The sequence below is a fragment of the Gymnoscopelus braueri genome (assembly GCF_963280865.1).
Source record: "Gymnoscopelus braueri genome assembly, chromosome: 22".
Taxonomy (NCBI): domain Eukaryota; kingdom Metazoa; phylum Chordata; class Actinopteri; order Myctophiformes; family Myctophidae; genus Gymnoscopelus; species Gymnoscopelus braueri.
Window position 1 is genome coordinate 13721118 of NC_137624.1, and position 22241 is coordinate 13743358.

General features: G+C 41.5%; 2 protein-coding genes across 2 annotated transcripts in view; both read right to left on the reverse strand.

Annotated features, from left to right (window-relative positions):
• Window positions 1–9132, reverse strand: part of LOC308078735 (histone-lysine N-methyltransferase EHMT1-like) — a 34999-nt gene extending 25867 nt beyond the window's left edge. Inside the window, exon 1 of the mRNA XM_080420048.1 lies at window positions 9111–9132. Within this exon, the coding sequence (XP_080276174.1) occupies window positions 9111–9131 (21 nt within the window). The 5' untranslated portion in view covers window position 9132. The remainder of the gene's footprint in view (window positions 1–9110) is intronic.
• A 5274-nt stretch (window positions 9133–14406) lies between these two features.
• arrdc1b (arrestin domain containing 1b) overlaps window positions 14407–22241 on the reverse strand; it is a 67483-nt gene continuing 59648 nt past the window's right edge. The window contains exons 5-8 of the mRNA XM_080418595.1: window positions 21798–21980; window positions 20829–21005; window positions 18952–19414; window positions 14407–16585 (exon numbers count right to left, since the gene is read on the reverse strand). Of these exons, the coding sequence (XP_080274721.1) occupies window positions 16521–16585; window positions 18952–19414; window positions 20829–21005; window positions 21798–21980 (888 nt within the window). The 3' untranslated portion in view covers window positions 14407–16520. The remainder of the gene's footprint in view (window positions 16586–18951; window positions 19415–20828; window positions 21006–21797; window positions 21981–22241) is intronic.

The window sequence follows — 22241 nt, forward strand, 5'->3', positions numbered from 1 at the left end:
CTGGGGACCCTCTGGGATCCTAGACTGCTCCATTTCAAATGTTTAATTTAAAACAATTTCCATGAAGTCATATGTTTAGAATGTTGCCCAAATGGCCAGCAGCATGAATGCTTTTCAACTCTTCTGGCAAAAGGCTATATTAGCTGATTTCAGCATGTAAAACTATGGGATTGGGAGTCACTAATCTATGCTAGAGGAAATTAACCCAGTAAGACCTATGCCATTGATTATACCCCTATCTCCTGGTAGCCTGGTAAACACCCCCTCCCTCCGGAAATCTCATGCATTGCATTGCATTTGGTTTCAGGAAGGAGGGTCTGGGATTGCTCACAGAGTAAAGCTGCCCGAACCGCTGCGCATACGAACCAATCAGCGGCTGCTAGGGGCGGGATCATCCAATCACCTGCCTAGTAGCTTGAAAAAATGAAACTCCGTCTGTCATCGATTCTGCGCCCGGAGTCTCAGATGCAAGTACGCTGTGAAACAAAATGTGTGTCGCAAGCTTCTTCCATTTGACGGAGTGAGGTTAATCTCCTGGAGCTTTGAGGGGTAAAAAGTCCAATAATAATTAGGTCCAATAAAATCACAATAAGACCTTACTACGGTCAAACAGGCTCTGCAGTTCATATGCACACTTTATTTTCTTTGTGTGTGACGTTTCAATATCTATGCTGTGACACATTTGACATATTTTCATGAAAAATGCTTGTCAATGATAGTCTACGTATAATACGTTTTGTTGAAAGCTAATGTGACTTCTGTCTTCTTCTGGCTAATTACCACTATCACTGAAGAAACATTGCAAGAAGCTGTATATTGTATATTAGTCTACATCAAGTTAATCCTAGTATTAGACCATAGAAGCACTATTATGACTGAGGGCCAAATACCGTTAGTTACGGTCTCACGAGAGGCAAGAGCTTTATTTCATGCAGCACACGTGGGCGGAGGTTATGAAGGACGAAGGATGCATTTATTCCTCAGCGTCCCTGGTGTCCCGCTGTCTCTCAGCGAACCCTGCATGTCTTTTAGAACAGGCTTGAAGCCTTCAGATAATTACAGAATATGCACTGAAGTACAGGTGTTTGCATTTCACTAGAGAAAGAAAAAGGAAGAAAACCCAGCATGTTTAATGTCCGACTGTCACGTTACTAATTCCAGCAAACTACATCTCGTTAAAGACATCTGAACTACAGCAATCTGCTAAACTACCTCTGTAACATAATCTGACCGAAAAGTACGGTAAAGGTCTAGGGAGTATTGTCTTGTTATGAGGGGAAACCCTATACTTCATTGACTGGTATTACCCAGGGGTCTATATAATAAACCAAATCTCTTCATTGGAAATAGCCGATGTACAAGCTCACAACGTGTCATATTGCTATGCATTGTGAGACTGTAAAATCTGCTATTTTCACCAAATGTACACGTGAATAGGGATGCTAGAGTTCATGTCGTTAACTTATTCATGATTAATACACAGTTACTAGCCTGCTGCAACCCTCCTGATTTCGTGTATAAAGGGGCGTGTGTATAGAGCCGGCGAGAGACGGCGCCTGATCCCATTGGTTCACCGATCTGTCCGTCAACCCCCGCCCCGTTAACACAACATTACGAGCGACGCCCACTGCACTCTGGTTGGTTGGGAAATGAAACACTTCCTCATACCCAGTACAGGCTATAGTTGGGCCAGGCTTTTATTTTTTAGCAAAACTAAGCAATAAAAGCCTGGAGATCGAGGCTACACAGTTACACACTAACGACACTATAATCGATATCCAGCGCCAACAATTAAACAGATATGTTTGATTAAAGGGCCACTTGACAGATTTTGAACCCAAATCCCCTTTTTATGACATTGAGGACATAATAAACAGGTGGCATGAGTGTTTTCTGTGGGTGCGGTGGGGGGTGTTTTGAACTTGATTTCCAATCCTTTGATGTAACTGGATGAAATCTAAGTTCTTTCTGGACTACAGTCCATGTTTCTTGTAGTTTCAGTCAGACCGGCCCCATGCCTGGCCCAGAGGGTGTCTCCAAGTCGGACTACACAATATTTAGTTCAGCGAACTTCAGCCTCTACCAGCCATCTATCTGTCATGGTGCACAGTGAAGGGCACCGTGACACTCCCACAATCATCTAACAGCACAGCACTAATATTTGCAGACCCAAAACAAATGCCTATTTACCTAATGAAATACCAAACAGAAGCTAAACGAATAAAAAACAAACTCCAACCACACCCCCCTCTCTTCCCTGAGCTACCATCGAGACTGTTGAACAAGGCCCTGAACACCTACTGTCACCAGGATGGCATGCCACATACTGTTTTTCCTTATGTTGGAATATACCATATATACTACTTACAATATGTCTAACCTCATCATGTAGATAACTAGGATTTTTCTTTTGACAGTTCTTCTCGCTCTTTTCAGTTTGCCTCCTCGCTCCCTCTGTTAACACCCATGTGTGTGTGTGTGCTTGTCTGTCCGTCTGTCTCTCTGGAGCTAATCTGGCAAACTGCTGGACCGAACAGCACCAAACTAAGTACCTCCACTTTTTTAACAAATGTTCCAGTGTTTCCCCTAGGTTTACTGCAGGGGGGGTCTAGGCGGCTTCGTGAAATAGAGAGCAGAGTAGGAGAGAAACAGTGCAACAATGCAGTAGAAACTCCTAAATCAGTCTAAACCTTCTCCATATGAAAAGTGATTTTAGATAAGTAATGTAGTTATTTGGCATAACATTACAGTATAGGCCTAAAATAAAATGGACTGACTTGGGTGGGATATGTTTGGGGAAACGGTGTGTTTTAAAAAAAAATATTACTGTGGTTGCACTCTGCTGCTGCAGCACTGACACTGTCACTTATGTTTACACTGACATGTTAGATATCTAATGCTAATGTATCACTATGATTTTCTACTGCTATTATACGCGCTGCAATTTTTCTCCACTTGCACTAGAGACATTTCTGCCTTGTTTTAATGCTTTTCCAACCACGCACAAGAGTCTCTGTGATTCTATATGTGCCACTATCTAACTGCCTCATATTATTGCTATTTTTGACCACTAAATTTTCAGGACGCTACACAGCCTTCAAAGCTAGTCCTAGGAGCAATGGTCACCGAAGTATGGCCATTTTAAGTGTTAAACACTGCTATAACACTGCTGCCAAGCAGTGATGCACTTGCAGGACCCAGGTCCACTGTCACACCTGTGTGACCTTGTGTTCGGGAGGTAGGGGTCTACGACCACTTCCTGGTAAAACCGGAAATGAACAGATCCACTTCCGCAATTACAGCCCATCCCTTAAGACACCTACCAATTTTGAAGCATTTAGCATACTGGGAACTGGAGTTATGGCCGTTTAAACCCCATTCAATAGGAACACAGAGAGGGGCGGGGCATCAGCGAATTACAGCCTGCCCCTATTCGCTGTCTAAGAGCACCCACCAATTTTGAAGCATTTAGCATACTGGGAACTGGAGTTATGGCCGTTTAAACCCCATTCAATAGGAACAGAGAGGGGGGGGGGGCATCAGCAAATTACAGCCTGCCCCTATTCGCTGTCTAAGAGCACCCACCAATTTTGAAGCATTTAGCATACTGGGAACTGGAGTTATGGCTGTTTAAAGCACAGCCAATGGGAACACAGAGTAGCGGGGCTTAAACAATTGCAGCCTGTCCCCAGCCGTCTAAGAGCACCTACCAAGTTTGGGCTGTTTAGCATGCTGGGAACTGGAGTTATGGCTGTTTAAAGCCCAGCCAATAGGAACACAGAGGGAGCGGGGCTCAAGCAATTATAGCCTTCCCTATTGGCCATTTAAGAGCACATACCAAGTTTGGGGCCTTTAGCATGCTGGGAACTGGAGTTATGGCTGTTTAAACCCCAGCCAATAGGAACATAGAGGGGGTGGGGCTAAAGTAATTACAGCCTGTCCCTATTGGCCATCTAAGAGCACCTACCCAGTTTGGGGCCTTTAGCATGCTGGGAACTGGAGTTATGGATGTTTAAACCCCAGCCAATAGGAACACAGTGGGGGCGGGAATTAGGCAATTACAGTCGGTTGACCCTTTAGGCACTTTTAATATAGGATACAGCTTATGTACATTTTTGACATTGCTCATATTATATTAGGAAAATTTGACAAAATGTGACATGTTTTTCTTGGTACTTTCTGCCTCTATTCTTTATCCCTTTCTTGAAACTGCATATTTTGGGAGCTATATTTTGGCCTAAATGAAAATCCATCCATTTATTCAAATACATTGGACCACTGACTTGCTATTTGCGGTATACAAACCAACATATTTTGGGTTCAACACATAACAGGGTCAGGTGTTTACTATGAACTGAAATCTTGAAATTGTGTGTAAACCCAGTCAGTTGGTTAATCAAGTGTTAAAGAACCATAAGTTCTGGCATGTTCAGCCCACTGACTACGACTCACTTCACTTCCAAAGCATACAATGGTTTGTTTGAGTTTCAATTAAGTCATTAGAGTAAGTCATTCCTTTCATTCCAGTGCGGTATGAAAATCAACTTGCAGAGACTTGAAATAGGAAATTCTGAACAACTTGAACTTCATTGTGCCTTTCCTTTAAATTCGTAAAACACAAATTAAGACTTGTCTTAAACAACAAATCCAGGTGAATAAGGCAAAACAACCACAGATATGTGGTACTATATTGAGCTCCATGATATAGTTACATGATGCCAGCCTGCCAGGGCAGAAGGGTTGCTGCCAGGCCTACTATACCAAAGCAACCTTCTCTGGTGAGAAAGTGAACCACCCCTTGTAGCAACAGATTCTCTTCTTTACCCCTTTTTCTCCCCAATTTAGTCGTTATGCCAATTGATTCCTCCCCACACACATTTGCATGTTCTGTGCTGTCACTGCTGTTGTAATCTCTCAAGAACAGATTCTGCTCTGCGTTTGAATCTGTCGGGGGGGTTCGTCATATCACGTACGCACTGGCCTACAAGTGGGCGTGCCTTCAGATCAGGAAGCAATCAAATGTAGTGGGCGGGATTCACGTGTCCGTCGATCCTTCCCCACTCGAAACCAACCGAAACTAATTTAACAATAGCGTCTGCGAAAAGACAAAACCACAGAAAGATATTCACATTTTAACTTGCTCTTTCATCATAGAAACAAGTGGGCTTATAACCAAAACCATCCATGTTCTCTGGGAGAAGTGGTGTTAGTGTTCCGTGTAGAAATATTGTTAGTGGGAATGAAAACATAGTCGCACCACCGGAAGTGATGCGCTGAAGGCAGACCAAAACCCAGGTTTCCTTGCGCACGGGTGCTACGTCAACTTCCTCCCAGAGCCAACTGAGATAGTCAAAACAGCAGAGGGCGCTGTTTTTCCTTTTCATTTGGCGCTGGGTTCCCAGATGCTGTTGTATCCTACTGACTCAACTGTCAGTGAGGAGCCCCCACCGGGAGGATGTAGAGCCTTCATCCTACTCCTCCCGCCCAACACTCCCTGCTACATGCGGCGATATCACCCTCCCCGCCCCCCTTCCCCTGAACACGGACCAATTATGTTCGTATAGACGCTCAACAAGGCCGGATGCACCACGGTGGATTCGAACCCACAACCTCCGCGATGGTGTGCAGGTACTTTACCACTGCTCCACCCGAGCACGTCTCAACAGCTTCTTCTCAAGAGCTGCTAAATATCCCTAATATTCAAGGGGAGTAGGGGACATATTTTGCGCGTCCTAAGTACCAGGTCTTATGACTTAACTGAAGACCTGGAGGTGTGACCAATGTTGTTTGGCTATTTTGAGTGGCCAAACAGCATTGGCCACGCCTCCAGGTCAAGTTAAGTCATAAGATCTGGTACTTAAGACGTGCGCAAAATAGGGCCAAAGGTATTGCACACAGAGTCCGATTCTTTTTATTGGTCATTCAGTTTTTAACTAATCTGAAGACAATGCAGGAATCTAACTGGATTCAATTGAGAACCCATAATAAAATGTGAAATAAATAAATTTTGGCTTCAGCAGGTCTTCCAAAATCTCTGAAGACAAAACAGTCTTGAAGAAAACTGTCTGAGGTGGTTAGGAGGTACAAACCAAATCCCTCTCTGAGGGTAGGGACTACAAACACAACCAGATGACAAGGAATTAATGGAAAGTGATACCACACTCTTTGTCCACCACGTATGTCGCCAGAAATGGCAAATCTTAGAGACAAATTATGACAAAGCACACCGGAAGTTAATGTAAACAAACAGAGGAGAGTCGTGGTAAAATCAATGATAAGAGCATCTGCTAAATGCCGAAGTCAGGCAGAGAGCACGCTCCCATCTACATAGCTGGCACTTGCAGTGGAGAGGGTCAGCAACTTTTTAATTCCTTGCTGTCCACATCACTGAGAAACTCACCTGGGATGTACACAGCAAACAATTGGTGAGGAAGGCACAGCAATGCCTCTACTTCCTCAGGCGACAGAAGAAGTTTGGTATGGGTACCTCCTACCTTCTACATCTACAGGGTAGGCTACCTTCTACAGAAGTACCACGAGAGCATGCAGACTTAAGGCATCACTGCCTGGTATGGGAACTGTACTGATCTCAACCTCAAAGCCATTTGTAAAGGGTTGTGCAGAGAGCCAAGTATATCAGTGAATGTGACGCTTGTTAACTTCACTCCATCCAGGACATTTGGTGGACAGTGTCAGCAAAGCTTGCAGGATCATCAAAGATCGTAGTCATCCCAACCACAGACTGTTTCAGAAGCTGCCATGTGGCAAGTGGCTCAGCAGCCGAAAGGCCACTGGCAGTGGGATGCTAAATAACTACTCCCAGACAATCTTATGGACGATCATCAGACCAGGGTAAAACTAATAAAATGGCGGGAAAATTAAATCCATCTGTGTTCAGAGGAAGCCAGTGCCCCTGTACCCTCCCACTCCACGACTTCCTATAGACCATATTCACATGGCGGCCATGTTGGCACTTTGCATTGAAAGAAAGGGGTGGCATTTAATTAACTTAATAGCAAAATGGCCACCGTGTGAATATGGTCTATTGGAGGTCAGAGGCGTGTTACAAAATGCCAAGGACACTGACACAGACGTTTAAAACTGAGAAACCTAACTAAGAACCTTTTACAACTTACACAGCACCTTCATAGTCTTGATCATTCCTTGATTTTATTTTATAATTATTTATATTTAGCTATTTTCCTTGTATATATGTTTATTAAATGTTATTACTATAAGGCTGCTACAATGTCTCTAAGGAACCATAACAAAATAATTGTACTCTTATGTACCCGCACACAAGATGTAACAATAAAGAACAATAAAGATGTAATAATTAAAAAGTAAATGAGCTGGTAGATGGATACAGCAGTAGATTGCACTGATGAAACTTTTTCGGAAGGTGGTACTGCTCAATATATTAACATCACAGTTGCTAAGGGAATATGCATGCCAGGAATAAACATAAATGGTAATTGTATTTTATTTATTTTTATCCAATTATGCAATAACACAAATCCATTTTTCCTTTATAGAAAATAGAATATTATGAATGATTTTAGATTGGGGGCGGGGTTTGGGTCCAAAATACAAAACATCTAAAGTGGCATTTCGGCGCCCTCTGTCGCCCAAGAGCGGACCCTCTCTAACAAAAGACATATGGAACGACCGTGCTCATCTAAAAAAAACATTTCTACAACGTTGTTATTAAGCAATAAGAGTATATAATGTTTAAAGCCGTGGTCATCAAAACACTGCTGGACAATGAGACTGACGTCAGTCACGTTACAACACACCGATATACCATACGACAGGAGGACTGTGCGCGCCAAGTGATCTGAAAAACGCCGACTGAACTTAAAACCGAGATCACTTTGTTCACAAAGATCCAAGCTGAGTGCTTCACAAACCAGTTCGCTGACCGAAAACACTAAAACAAGCAAGTTGTCAGCTTCGTGTCTGTTATTACAATGTATTTGTAAGATGCCCCCCACTCAATGTTCCCTTCACTGCTGTTCATTTAACTCAGAGGCTACAAATGTATCCATTTGGATGCATTTGTAGCCTCTCAGAGTTACACATTGATAATATAACACTGGGGACGTTACAGTGTTGCGTTTACAGACGCAACAACTCGACCATTAAACCTCAATTAAGACATTATTGAGAACTGGTGTGCGGGGCTTATGATGGGGGCTGCTAACTGGCTACACCGTTGGCCGTATAAAACACTATATAACACTATGAAACACATGCCGTTGGATAGAGAAGGCTTGTGCAAAGCACGCGGCACGATGCCGATCGGTTACCGGTCATTATTGCAAGCTAAACCGGGCGCGTGCACGATTTATTTTGTACCGCTAAAAAGCTCCTGGGCTGGAAGAAGCGAGCCAGCCAGCAGTACACTACAGAGAGAGCGGAGCAACGCGGCCCGGGAACATGTATGAAGGAACACCAAAGGCAGTGTTGCCAGATTTAGCGAGAGAAATAAGCAACCAGGTCTAGGAAAACTAGCCCAAAAGAAGCAACTTAGGCCACACGAGCTCTTTAAACATATGTATCGGCTATTTTACAACGCGTTGAGAGCTTGTAGATCTTCTGTTTTCAAAAACTCAAGAAATAAAATGTGGAATATTAGTATTTTTTTAGTTTTTGAAACATTCTAACAACACAAATGCTCCCTGGCACAAAACATTTATGAAAATATTTGTGAACCACTGGTTTAAAAAATAATTATAAAGCAAGTTAGAAACAAGCCCAAAAAAACGCAACCCGCAAAAACTACAAATATTTACAAGCAACTTTACAGAAAGACAAGCCCAAAGTCGCTTATAATAAGCGGATATGGCAACACTGTAATACATGTTCCCGGGCTGAGCATCTTCCTGTGCTGCACATCCAGTTACCCTCTCTCTCCCCGGGTCTTCATAGCACAAAACAAAAGGGTTGCCTTTTTTTCCCACAGCGTGAGGAAAATGTACGAGAGACTGCATTTCCCTCCCCCCAAAATAGTATTTCACATGTATAAATGATAATATTGTCAGTTGCGTGAACGCATGCAAGCAAAACGTAGCGACACAGACATAAAGCAAGCTTGTGTTCTCACTCACCTCGGTTCCTACCGAAGCCATGGATAGAAGCTCCGCCCCCTTGTGCCTACGTCACGCGTATCGATCTGTGATGCCACACCTGATTGAGAAAATAAATTATTAAATACATACATACATACATAAATTAATACACAAATACATAAATACATTAAATACACTAAATACATTAATTAAATAAATAAATACATGTAAAATGTGTACCCTTTTCCCTGCCTTTACCCTTTTGGTTTGAATGGGCAAACCAAGTGGGCCCTGAGGAGGATATTGGCCCTCAAATAATTGGGAAAACGCTAAGATTTGATTTAAATAACAATTTAAAAATTAATGTTATTCTTTTCTTCTCTTCTTGAAAAATGACTTTTCATTGTGATAGTTCTATTTGACTCTAGCCGTAACATTATTGTAATTAATTATTTTTTGATCATTAAAGGTAGGGTAAGTGATATTTTTGGGTATTTTTTTTTTTTGTTAAAAAGGTTAAAGTGCTATATTCTGATAGTAATCATTGCTACAAGAACCGTTTGTTCGGTCACAGTGGTCTCTCCAGCTCTTTAGTAAGTAGAATATAGTACATTTTCAGGTAGGTGACAACATTTATCATTTCATTTATTATAATTTTTTTGTTATTTTAGGTATTAAAAAGGTATTAAAAGTCCTTAAATTGTCATGTTACTGTCATCTGGGGACCTCCACCAAAATCATGTGGGGTCTCCCCTTGGGGTCCCGACCCACAGGTTGAGAACCACTGACATAGAGTACCTATGCTATGTCCCCAAAGAATGTTTGGGAGAAATGCTCCTTCCTGCCATTACTGTTAGTCTTTTCACCAGTTCTTCAGTGGAGGACAGGATCCTGCAGTGTACCAGAATGTAATGGATAATGTGAATATCCTTTAGTCCTATATGAAAACTGGGCAAGGTGCACATTCTGCACTGCAACATGTCAACACGTTGTGAGCTTGTAGCTTTGTTATTGGTGAAGAGATTTTGTTTGGAGGGGGAAAAAGAGAGAACCTAAGTATAATAGACCCATGGGGGACCCTGGTCAACAGAAGTACAATCATTACCATATATCTGTATAGGCTTTAAAAAAGAAAGAAATAGGACTACTTTCATTCGTGGATCTACCATGTGGATTTGTACCTGTTGAGTTTTGCCTTATACAGACAACCTTCTTATATGTGAACCTGCTAATATGTCTTGTTGTACCTTGTCTAACCTCACGTACATAACTGCTGCTATGTGGGCCTATCAATCTGTTGCCAAGTTTTGCACCTTATGTCTAACCTCATGTACATGAGGTTAGACATAGGTTCTAACATAGGTTCTAACAGGTTAGACCTGTTGCTTTTTTGTTATGTGTGTATATTATGTAGATATCTTTGACATGTTTCTTTTCAGTTTTTCTCCTTGCTCTCCCTGTCTCTGCCCCCTCCCTTTTTCCTGAAAACAACAAAATGATGGAGCTTGCCTTGCACACAAAACAAACTTCTTAACACCTGTAAACCTGTGCTGTGACAATAAAATAGATTCTGATTAAGTGGTTAATATAACTCTGTAAGAATCACAAATCCAATAAAAACAGTACATAATTGCCCTATAAGGGTCTATTTTTACCAGAGTTAAAAGTAACAGAGAGGATTTGGCTAGGCAGCAGCAGGTGCTGTGTTTTCTTTACTTAACGTAGGAGATGTTCTTGTTCCATCGGTGGCTTGTTACTCAGCACAAATTTGCCCACTGAATTTAATGTTGATTTTCACAGATAGTTTAATAGGCAGGTTGATTTGGAAGTAATATCACCAATTTTGAAAGTGTTCTTTCGAGGTTGTCTGCCAAATACACCTTTGGTTCCCAAGGCTATTGGGAGTTGTTACTAGTTGTTACTAACCAACGGTTCACAAGCCATGTGGCCTATAGGAGGCTATCTCCTGTTTCCTTACTGTGAGGCAGCTTGCCCCAAATCTAACACTTGATGCTGAGTGCCTAGCAGGAGGCATTGGGTAACATTTGTATAGTCTTTGGTATGAGTTGACTGGGGATTAAACCCGGACCTCCCACTTTCAGGGCTAACACTCTACTACCACAAGGCCACCAAAAGATGTAAGGCCATCATTTTCAAGATAAGGCTGATTTAGGATTATGTGACTCTTTCTATAGGCCCATTTCTTCATCTGAATATAATTGATAAAGACACACATATTCCTTTATTTACAGGCTTTTAGTCAGGTCATGTTAATAGTCCGCATGAATAATGTTTTTTCATCACAAATTACAAACTATTGAAGAGCTTTGCTGCAATTAACATTATGGTTACACATCAACACACATCATCAAGGAATGTTGTTCCTCAAATGTTATCATTGTTTTGCAGACAGTTTCCTGAAACCATGCACCTTATTGCCCAACATCAGCTATAGGCTACAGTATATACCAGTATATATATTCAACATTTTCAAAATATTTCAAGAAAATAGTTGATCTTCAAGTTCCTAACCCTTTTAAAAAAATATATATTTTCAAATAGCCTATGTATAGCCCATAGGGTTAAAGCGGTTAAACTGATTTTAATGCTATATTAACAAATTCTGCTGGGGACCCCCTGGAATCCCCTCAAGGACCCCTGGGGGTCCTGGGACCCCACTTTAAATTGAGAACCACTGGGCTATTACCTTACAGTAGTAATTATACATGCTGTAAGACCCTCATATGACATAATCATATCAACATTAATAATAGTCCCCTTTAGTTGTTACTAAAATATACAGTGGTATTTGTCACTGTAAATTTGCACATACATGAAATTTGTCTTCTGCATTTCTTAACTATTAGGGGCAGTGGGCACTATTAATACAGCGCCTGGGGTAGGTGTTAAGTGTCTTGCTCAGGGACACTTCGACACAGTAGACTGGGCTGACGGGGGGGTGAACCAGTGACCTTCCAATTCCGTAGAGGTAAAGGGGACCTGAGGTAGGGTACATACTTATTCTAGGGTTCCTTCTATATGTAACCATCTGGATTTGATCGCCTTGAAACCAAGCATCTACCGCTCATATACTGTTGGTGCACTTTAACTACATTTTTGTCTTTTTATTGTGTTTTTTCTAGCACCTTAACTAACGTGCATAAGTATATCATGCACAGCATACGTCTGCTGCTATACTCACGCACCTTTATATCCTATCTCAGGTACTTGTGTAAATATGTAGATAACTTGTTTTTTTTTGTTCTCTTGTTTGATCACTATTCCCACTTGCCCCCCCCCCTCTTCTTCTTCTTCTTCCCCTTCTTTTTTCTATGGAAATAACGATACAATGGGAACTATGCACAAAAACAAATTCCCCCACTTTTTTACTTCTGTAAACCTGTGATGTGACAATAAAGCAGATTCTGATTCTGCTTTATATTTATTTATACCTGTTAATACTGTAGCTCATACGACACACAAATCCCTGGTGAAAGTGCAGAGGGCCAAGCAAGAGCTCTGTAGTATAATTAAATCTCCTATGTTTTTTGTTTATGTTTTTTCTACCTAGCTGTATCTCTTTTTCTGCATCGGCCCCGTGTTTCATAACTGCAATGCATTACTACCAGGACAACTGTATTTTCCCTCTGGGATCAATAAAGGTCTAGCTATCGTTCCAAGGGAGTCACACCCTTGGCCAGGGGAAATATGATGCGATTATTCTTATCTCAAGGCAGGGCTGACGCTGCTACGCATACACTAAACACTCAGGATCTTTCTCTTGGATCTACATGTAAAGATCCAAGTTGCTTCTGCCCGTTAATGCACTCTCTCATCTCTTTTAAAGTGAGAAGGAAAATAAATGGCTCATTATGGAAGCTATGCAACCAGTGTGTATTCACAAACTCACATCAACAATAAAAGACATGGCAGGTGAATTTATTGTTCAGCTGTACAACTTTGATTGATTCTGCGCAATAAGTTGAAATACATTTACAGACAGTTGCTACTATTATCTGTGTACTGCACCAGTAAACAATTTACAAGTAGAAAAATACACACCAACAAAACAAAACAAAAAGGGGGGGGGGGCAATGATGGAGCGCATGTTAGGGTTTATAAAGCTTGGGTTCATGCTCTGAGGAAGGCTCATAGCCGAAACGCGTAAGCGTTCAATTTATTGGTGTGCCAATAAAAAAAGTGGAAATGTGAGTAATTTGTCCTCCATTTAATTGAAATGTTTTGGATGTGCTACCTTTTTGGATTTTTTTTTTATTCCTTTTTTTATAGGTTTATAAAGCTATAGTACCTTTTGGTGAGGAAGAATTAAACACAATATGAATTGTTTTTATGAGGGCTTGACGAGAGTACTTTAAATGTCATCAACAGTGTAGCAGTTGTAGCATTCTTGGTTGCAAAATTGCAATCTGTTATTGGTCCATTCGAAAGAAATAATCATAATAATAATCATCATCATAAAAAATTCAAACTTTGTTCAGCAGGTCCAAGATCTGAGAGTCACTGAGTTCTATCCTCAGTATTTCAAGAGCTACATTTATGTCAAGTCAAGTGCACTTAGCTCAGTCCAGGGGAGACACAACAGCTAGAGCCATGACAGCACTCCTTATTGGCTCCTGACAAAGGAAGATAAACAACTCCATCACAGGCTCCTTCCCGTACACTGAGGGCAAATGGACACTGGGACTGTTTAAGGCACCATGGAGCCAGAGCAGTTTACCACTGTATCAATAGTTTGCATGTTGGAACATCAGTTCTGATGTGCCTGCCTTAAGCCTAATACATGATCAAACAACTATGTCGGCTAATGAAATAACCAATTTCCAAGTGAAAATATTAGTCGAGTGACCCAGTTGTGCGACTAAGTATAAATTAGCCCTTGCAGTCAAAAGCATGTGGCAAGATGGTCCGCATTCAGGTGCACACTAACAGTCTGCCCCTGTTCTGTATTCAACAAATTTCAACTTGTGCTATAGGCCTCAATGTTATGTTAAGTGTTTAACAAAGTCCTTCAGTTAATGTAAGGATAATGACAATGTGTTGGTATCGCTGTGTAGAGTTGAAAAAAAGTATAGGAAATTGCCCACACCAGACAATGAAATGAGACTGTATGAATCAGGGAATTATCGCAAAATGTCAGGCATGAATTGAATGATGACGTTTACATGTGGATCAAGCATCTTCAGAAAATAATCAACTTAGGTTAGGCATAACCTTACGCATAGGTTCTCACACACACACACACACACACACACACACACACACACACACACACACACACACACACACACACACACACACACACACACACACACACACACACACACACACACACACACACACACACACACACACACACACACACACACACGCACAGACTTTGCAAGCACAATTTTAAACTGTCAAAAAGTGCTGTCTTGTGCATGCACACAGTTTGTACCTCATGTTGATAGTCTGCACTGATAATTCCTTTTTCAAATGTTTTGGACATTTGACAACACTTGAGAAAAAGTAAGGCATGGGAATACCAACATACATTCTCATCTAAGCCCCACAAAAGACTAAACAAAACATTTACACTAGATGTCAAAAATGCTAATCTAATCTACAAATGCCAGCACCTATACACAACCAGTGATATATGTTGCACAAGTATAAGGTGATGTGAATATATTAAGATGGTTACAACAGGTCTCAGGATGGTGCATCACAGACAAACGTGTTGGATGGTTGAATAGCATATCATTTATGTTCCAGTTTTAAGCATGTATAAAAACGTACAAACTGTTCACATTTTTATTTTGGATGAGGGGTCTCCATTGATGGCCACATGGGGGTAGTCAAAGACCATGCCATTACAGGACAATTAGCAATAGTATCCTGTTGCTAAAAAATGAAAAAAATAAATAAAAAAATGAAAGGGTATAGTCTCCAAGTAAAACCTGCCACTTGCACAAAACAACACAAGGTGGCGATATAGCATCCCCTTCATTCAAACCCTCCATTTCAAACCTAGGGTCCTTCCAGATAAATCACAATTCTCGATTTAAATATATTTACAGTAATGACTCTTACACACAATATATTATTTCCAAAATTGTTTATAAATTTGTACAACTTCATAAAAATGTATGCATTATATTAATGTATCATAAAATATTAAAATAAAATCATAGTATCATATCACTCAATGTGTGTGGGTGTGTGTGCGTGTGCGCATCTGTGTATGAGAGTGGTTTGTGGTGATGTATTGTCATTAATACAAAGTGGTTGACAGTGCCATTTGTCACTTCACTACAGTTGCAACAGTTTGTAACCTTCCTAATAGGCCTTGTCTGGTTAATGCTTAGTTGCACACCAGTGTCGTACGTGAAAAATTGCTATTCTTGGTGTGCGACACAGGTGCGTACAGTAACTAGGTATAAATCAGGCTTCACGGGTCCAATGTAAACTGAGCAGCGACACTGGAACAGTTTGGGGTTTACTGCCTGGCACAAGGGCACAATAGTAGTAGTTATTGAAGGAGGAGATCGAGCGTCCAGTATTGCTCTGCCGCTCTTTCTGTTTCCCTATCCAGATTCAAACTGAAGAGTTAGTGGCCACGGCTACTGTAACTTATATGAACCTCTAAAAGTAACAATTATTGTTCTTAATTGTCCCCGAAGGGGGAAATGAACAAGCTCACTGTACATAGTAAATCCAAGGACACGCCTATGTGTAGTTTGATAAGTTCATTATCAAGTATTCATGTCACCGTCGACATTTGGGTTTTGTTGGTTCATCACTTGTGGGATGTTTCTTTAAAAACGCGGGCGTTCAATCTGTTCATCAGCTCCACTAAGAGGTTTTACTCAGAGACCATCTTTTACACAGGGACACGTTTTCAGAGACAGACAAAGCCTTGAGGCAGCAGATGATATGAATCCCAGGTGAATGCGAAATGCAAGGGTACAGTGATGGAACAACAGTAGTAGTACCGTACAGTACAGTACAGTACACGTTTAGAATGATATTACAATGAAAACCAAGTTTTGGTCTTGTAAAATGTGACCTTCTAGCAGGCCCAATCAATTTCAAGGCATCACAGATGCAAGTATTCTCGATTCAATTACAAAAAATATTGATTACCGCTCCCCAAAAATGACCGAATCCCCCAACATCAAATATCTCGCTCCTTCCATAATGATTCAGAGTACTACAATTAGGCACAGTGTAGTTCACCCATGTATCCGACACTGCCTTGGGAGAAACAGGGTCAAATCTAATCGCAAATTCAAAATTAAACATCCCTTTTCTTTTTTAAAACACGGAATAAAGACGTCATCACAGAGGGGGCCATGTCATCTGTCCAGTTCATACCAGTGTGCCACCACTCTAATTTGTCCAGCAGGTGGCGTAGGTAGGCTGCGGGTGGGAGTGGGAGTGGTGATGCTACTGTCTACTGTTGAAGCTGGAGTTGGTACTGCTGCAGCTTTCCTCGTAAGTGGGAGGAGGCTCTGGAAAACATGCAAAAATACAGTTCAGTTATCTTCAGCAACATCCTACCTTTTAAGTTACGTTGTTGTTAGGCACGTGATTTACTTGTAGGCAGATGCTAATGTGTAATTTAATTCATAATCCTTTCTATGACGGTGTCCTGCGGCAAAAAAAACAGATCTGCAAGCTCACAAAGCCACGCTGTGAGCTTGCAGATCAGCAATTTTTGGAGAGATTTGATGTAGAGACCAAAAAAAAGGACACACAAGTAATAGTATAGACCCCTAGGGGACACTGGTCAACAAAGTATAAAAAGGTGTAAGTGTGTTATTATTGGCCAGGTCTGATGTTTACCTTGCTAGTTGCATGCCTTTTTAGCACATACTTGTTTTCTTAGCACTCTATTTAATGGACCACTTACCCTGTTACTGGTTGACTAGGGGTCATGGCATTTAGCAAGTCGCTCTGGATAAGAGCGTCCGCGAAATGCCTACATTGTAATTTGTGTCCATTTATTCTCTACAAGGTATTGCGATGTGCAGCGCCGATGGTGTTGTACTGTTTGGTGGGACACGTTTCAATGTTACAACAGTACATGACTGTGGTGCGGGTGGGTGGGTGGTTGCCTCACCCAATCTGCAGCCAAATTCTCTGTGTCAACACATGGATAACATTAGCCACCGTTTCCCAGGTTGTAGAGAATGAGTGGACTCCCACATAAGTATTTGTTCTTTGGTTGGCCGTGGTAATGTGAACATGTTGTAGTGTGATCAGGAAACCGGTCAAATGGAATCATTAACTGTGATAATGATAGTATGACTAGTGATTGTACAGTATGTGCTAGTGTTATTTGTGTGCCTGCATATACAGTACATCTGCTGCAGGCATCCCTCCATTCCATGGCTTTACATACACCTTTATGCTTGCCGCCATAGGTTCCCATTTAATGCCCTCCAACTCCTTTAACTCTTTGACTGCCAGAGTATTTTCATAAAGTACTCCCCCAGTGCCAGCAATTTTCGTGTTTTTTTATTTTTATATTTTGAATTTTTCTCATGAAAATAATTTAAGGGGACATAATGTAAAGACCCAGCACAAATCCGCCACTAGAGTGCAGCACATGACTGCTTGATCAGGTCGTTGGGTCTCTCTCAGCCTTCTTGATAGATTAGACAGGGAAAAACATGAAAACGGAAGTGACGTCGTCCCAGATTGTTTTGATCGCCAAAATGCCGTCGTGATACACGACGGCGATGACTGATCGTCACCCAGACCATAGATTATAGAAGAGAAACTGTCCGTTTGTCCGTCATACCGTGTGAAAGACCGTTTATTTACCTATTTTGGACGAAAATGACTGGGGAAAAGAATCAAAAACCGGAAACGGAATCCAGGTCATGAAACCGGATGCAGATGTCCGTGAAGTAAGTGGAACTCGAGAATAACATTGAATATTAAGCAGCATAGCGCAATCAGAGATTAAACAATGAGCGCGTCGACGGCCAACTGGACAAAGTAGCACTTGACGCGTTATCGCGTCGTCCGCAGTCAAAGAGTTAATTACTTAGCAAAAACATCACATTTTTCCCCACATATGATACATGTTCACATGCAAAAGGTAGACAAGAGACAACCACGTCTCCACTGATATATGTGCCCCTTCTTCTTCAGTGGAAGAGCATAACGCATGAGGAGGAACACGCTACCCTTCTCAGTTCCACTCCCAGTCTCCTGTGGCGGGCAGCAACTTTAGCCGTGCGCCCAGGGGTCATCGCCATGCTGGCTTGTGGTGTAAATTTTTTGTCAAAATTGTATTTTTGCCATGGACATACAAATGAGCGGACAATAATATTACTAGAAACATATAAGAGCTATAGCCTTAAATGACCTTTGCATATCTGTAACTCTGAGAGTGCATAAATGGAACCAAATGGACGGGTACGGGTCCATTTGGTTCCATTTGTGCACTCTCAGAGTTATGGGGGTCCTTGAAAATGAAAAAGTCAGAGAACCACCGTCCTAGTGGACTCCTAATGTGCCATAGTGTCTTGGTAAATCAGTGTCATAAATATTCTGAAGAAAACCTGGACACTGACAGTCAGAAATTAATTGGGTATTATGATAAAAATGACAAAATTATACCGTGAAATGAAAGAAAAGAAAATCGAAACTTTGCCACGGACAACGCCAAGTCTTACCAGGACAAATGTGTACGGACACAGCGATGACCCCTGCCTGCGCCACCCCGTATACCACCGCAATGTATTTCTTAATCTAATGCTAAAACCCAAAACTGCTATATGGAGACAGCTGTTGCAGGGCATTAAGGTTTGTGCAAAACCACTGAACATGTGCGTGCGTGCGTGAGTGAATGCACGTGACTGACCATGCGGGTAGTCCCAGCTGCTGTATTCCGGAGGGAGGATAAGGGAGCAGGACGTGGGGACGGGAGTGACGTCTCCTTCGGTGAAGAAAGGTATGGTGGCCCCCGTGGACACACAGAACATGGGAGCGGAGGACGAGTCACTGGCGCCCGGCCTTCCTTGGCCGGGCGGGAAGGCGGCGCCGCCGGGGGCCTGGCTGAACGCGCCAGGGGACATGCAGAGGGGCTGGCCCGACGGGTCTTGCTGAGAGTGGCTCTTGGTGGGGATCTCCTCGCTGGCGGGGCCCCCCGCACACAGCTGATCTTCCTCGGGGTCCTCCTCGGCCGGCGGGGCGCTAGGGGTCACCCCGGCCGCCGGACTAGGGGCCGGACTGGAGGTCGCGGGTCTCGACGGGGACAGGTTCACGGCGGTGTTCCCGATGTAGATGGGCAGAGTCACGACCGCCTCTGGAGATTTTAGTGATACCTGCGACAGTCGTAAAAAAAAAAAAAAACACGCTAAGCTGTGGGTTTATATCATCAGTGTTGGGTGGGAACCATGTATGTCCAAAACTGTTACTTTTCAGGAAATGGAAAAAGAATTTGTGTTTTAGTGCAGGGGTCTTCAACCAGTGGTCCAGTGGACCAGTGGTCCGGTGGTCCCCAGCTAAATTATGGAAGAGTTGGTAGCCAAATGGACCCTTATAGATCTTTAAATCTTGAGAGTGTAAAATGAAACCAAATTTGGTTTCATTTTACGCTCTCAAGAGTAAAATTATTGTTAAACATCTGCATTACTTAATTAAATAATTGCTATTTTGATCAACGTTTGCCTGTCATCTCTCTCCTATGGTACTACATCATGGAATTGTGGACAAAATCTTATCCAACGATAACAAAATATTCTAAGTTTTGGGTCTGAGAGGCTAAATTTCATCAAATGGCGGTCCGTGACTCAAATGCCGAATAAATAATGGACCTTGATATGAAAAGGGTTGAAAAACACTGTTCTAGTGGATCCAATGTAGTTATTACTTAGTCACGAGCTCTTGTGAATGCTTTTCGTTGGTAGACTTAACCACTTCCAAACTGGCATATTTTGGGCATGTCATTAAAGGCGAAAAGCTTCAAAAAATTAATTCTGTCCAATATTTCTGCCCAACAGCGACGATGTGAGACTCTGTGAGTACCTGGACTTGTGTGTGTGTGTGTGTCTATGCTCATTTCACAATGTTCTCTGCATGTTGCAGCCTAATGGCCAATGTTCCAATCTGGAAAACAAACAGTCTAATGTTGTTTTTTTTCTATCAATTAGCATGTTCCTGGCTTTGTGGATGTAATATGGTGCAGTAAATTGGCCGCATGAGTATGAGAAAGGAACAGATTTGAGTCTCTCGACTCTGCTCACAAAGAAGAGATTCAAACATTTAAATAATTCAAATTATAGGCAAATCAGGCAAAAGATTCTGTTTAAGCAAGTGGATATCTACACGCACAACACATAATAGTACTTCTACTACGATTCACCAAATATGGACAGGCAGAATTTCATTTATTTGTATGTTTTCATCCTCTATTCAAATCACAGTAAGGTAAGATTTTAGAATTTGACTGTTTATCCACACAAAGGTCAATGTGATCATGTTTCAAATATTTCAAAAAATATTCAATCCTTTCCTCCTTTGATATAACAAGAATCCACCACAATACTTTCCAATAACCCAACAAAATAAACAAACAAACTAATCTATTAGGATTGTTTCTGAAACACGAACATAATCAAACATGCACAAAAAGCACACGCAAAACAAACACACATCCCAGCACACGCACACGCACACACACACACACACACACACACACACACACACACACACACACACACACACACACACACTCACCTGAATGAAGTAGTCAATATCTATGAGGCTACAACAGGAAAGTGCTGACTGAGGGAGTGGAGGAACGATGATCTGCTCTCTCCATTCTGCGTGCTTTCCAGCTTTCACCCCGGCTCCCTCCACCTCTGCTATGGTCCTCAGATCATACACAGGCCGTTTGCTCTTATACGTCACTTTCTAGTAAGGAGGCAGTATTTCACTTTGGTACAAAGCAACATGTGCAGTATGCATTTCAATTAAAACACTCCACACTGTTTGCTGCCATACATCTAATGCTGTGTGGGACATTAGATGTATTAAAATGGTATTCAAAACGTATTCCTAATAGCTGATAACTGTAATGAATACTACTAACAATACATTAACTGAGACAAGATGTAAAAGTAAGTGTGACTTTTCCAAAAGGTATATATCTTATTTTGGAGCAAAAACTCAAAATTACTACTTTACTACTGTGCAAAACTCGCCGCCTCCATCGCCTATCATCTCTATCATCGAAGCTCAAAATCTAATATTTGGCTGAATACTTGAAAGAATTAAATAATAATACCTAATGCCTTAAGTATGTTTTTAAACAAAGCTATCCTAATACAAATATAGCTACAAGGCAAAACAAGGATTGACGAAAATGACATAATCATCATCATAACTCATTGAGTGCCATTAACGTGTTTCACGTGTTTTACCGCTATGGTGCAACGTGCCATTAACGTGTTTCACGTGTTTTTGAAAAAAAAAGAAAAAAACTCAAAAAAAGAACCCAAGATATCATTATCTGAAGATTTGCAGCTCCATCCACTCCTTGTTTAACTTATAACTGAAAAAGGCTGTATCTCGCTTTCTAAGCACTTTTTTTTTTTACTTTGAAAAAAAAAAAAAAATCAAAATCGTACTGGCCAGAAATAGACAGAAATAATTCAGGCACTCAATGAGTTAATAGTTGTAGTAGTATTGCGGTTCAGCTGTTACCTGTATTAGACTGGCCAACACACATCCCGTGTCCTTGCCAGATTTGTTGTGAATCTCCGCGGCTAGCCTGATGACCTGACCGGGGATGTAGCCTCTCAGGTCACAGTGAGCCTTCAGCATCAGGGTTCCTGTCTTCACCAGGAGGTAGCTGAACTTCTTAGTGGTCACAGCATAACTGGGTTGCTGGGGGAGACAGAAGCAAACAAAAAAATAGTTGTTTATTGTTTTTCATTAGGAGCGCCCATTAGCCTGACTCCACAGCGACAAAGCTCTCCCTTCCTGGAAGCCAGTGGTGTAAAAAGTACATTTTTTTTTACTTAAGTAAAAGTATCAATACTGCAATGTAGAAACACACAGTATAAAAGTATTGGTATCAAAATGTACTTAAAGTACCAACAGTAGAAAGTACTCATTATGCAGAATGTCCCATTTCACAAGTTTTCA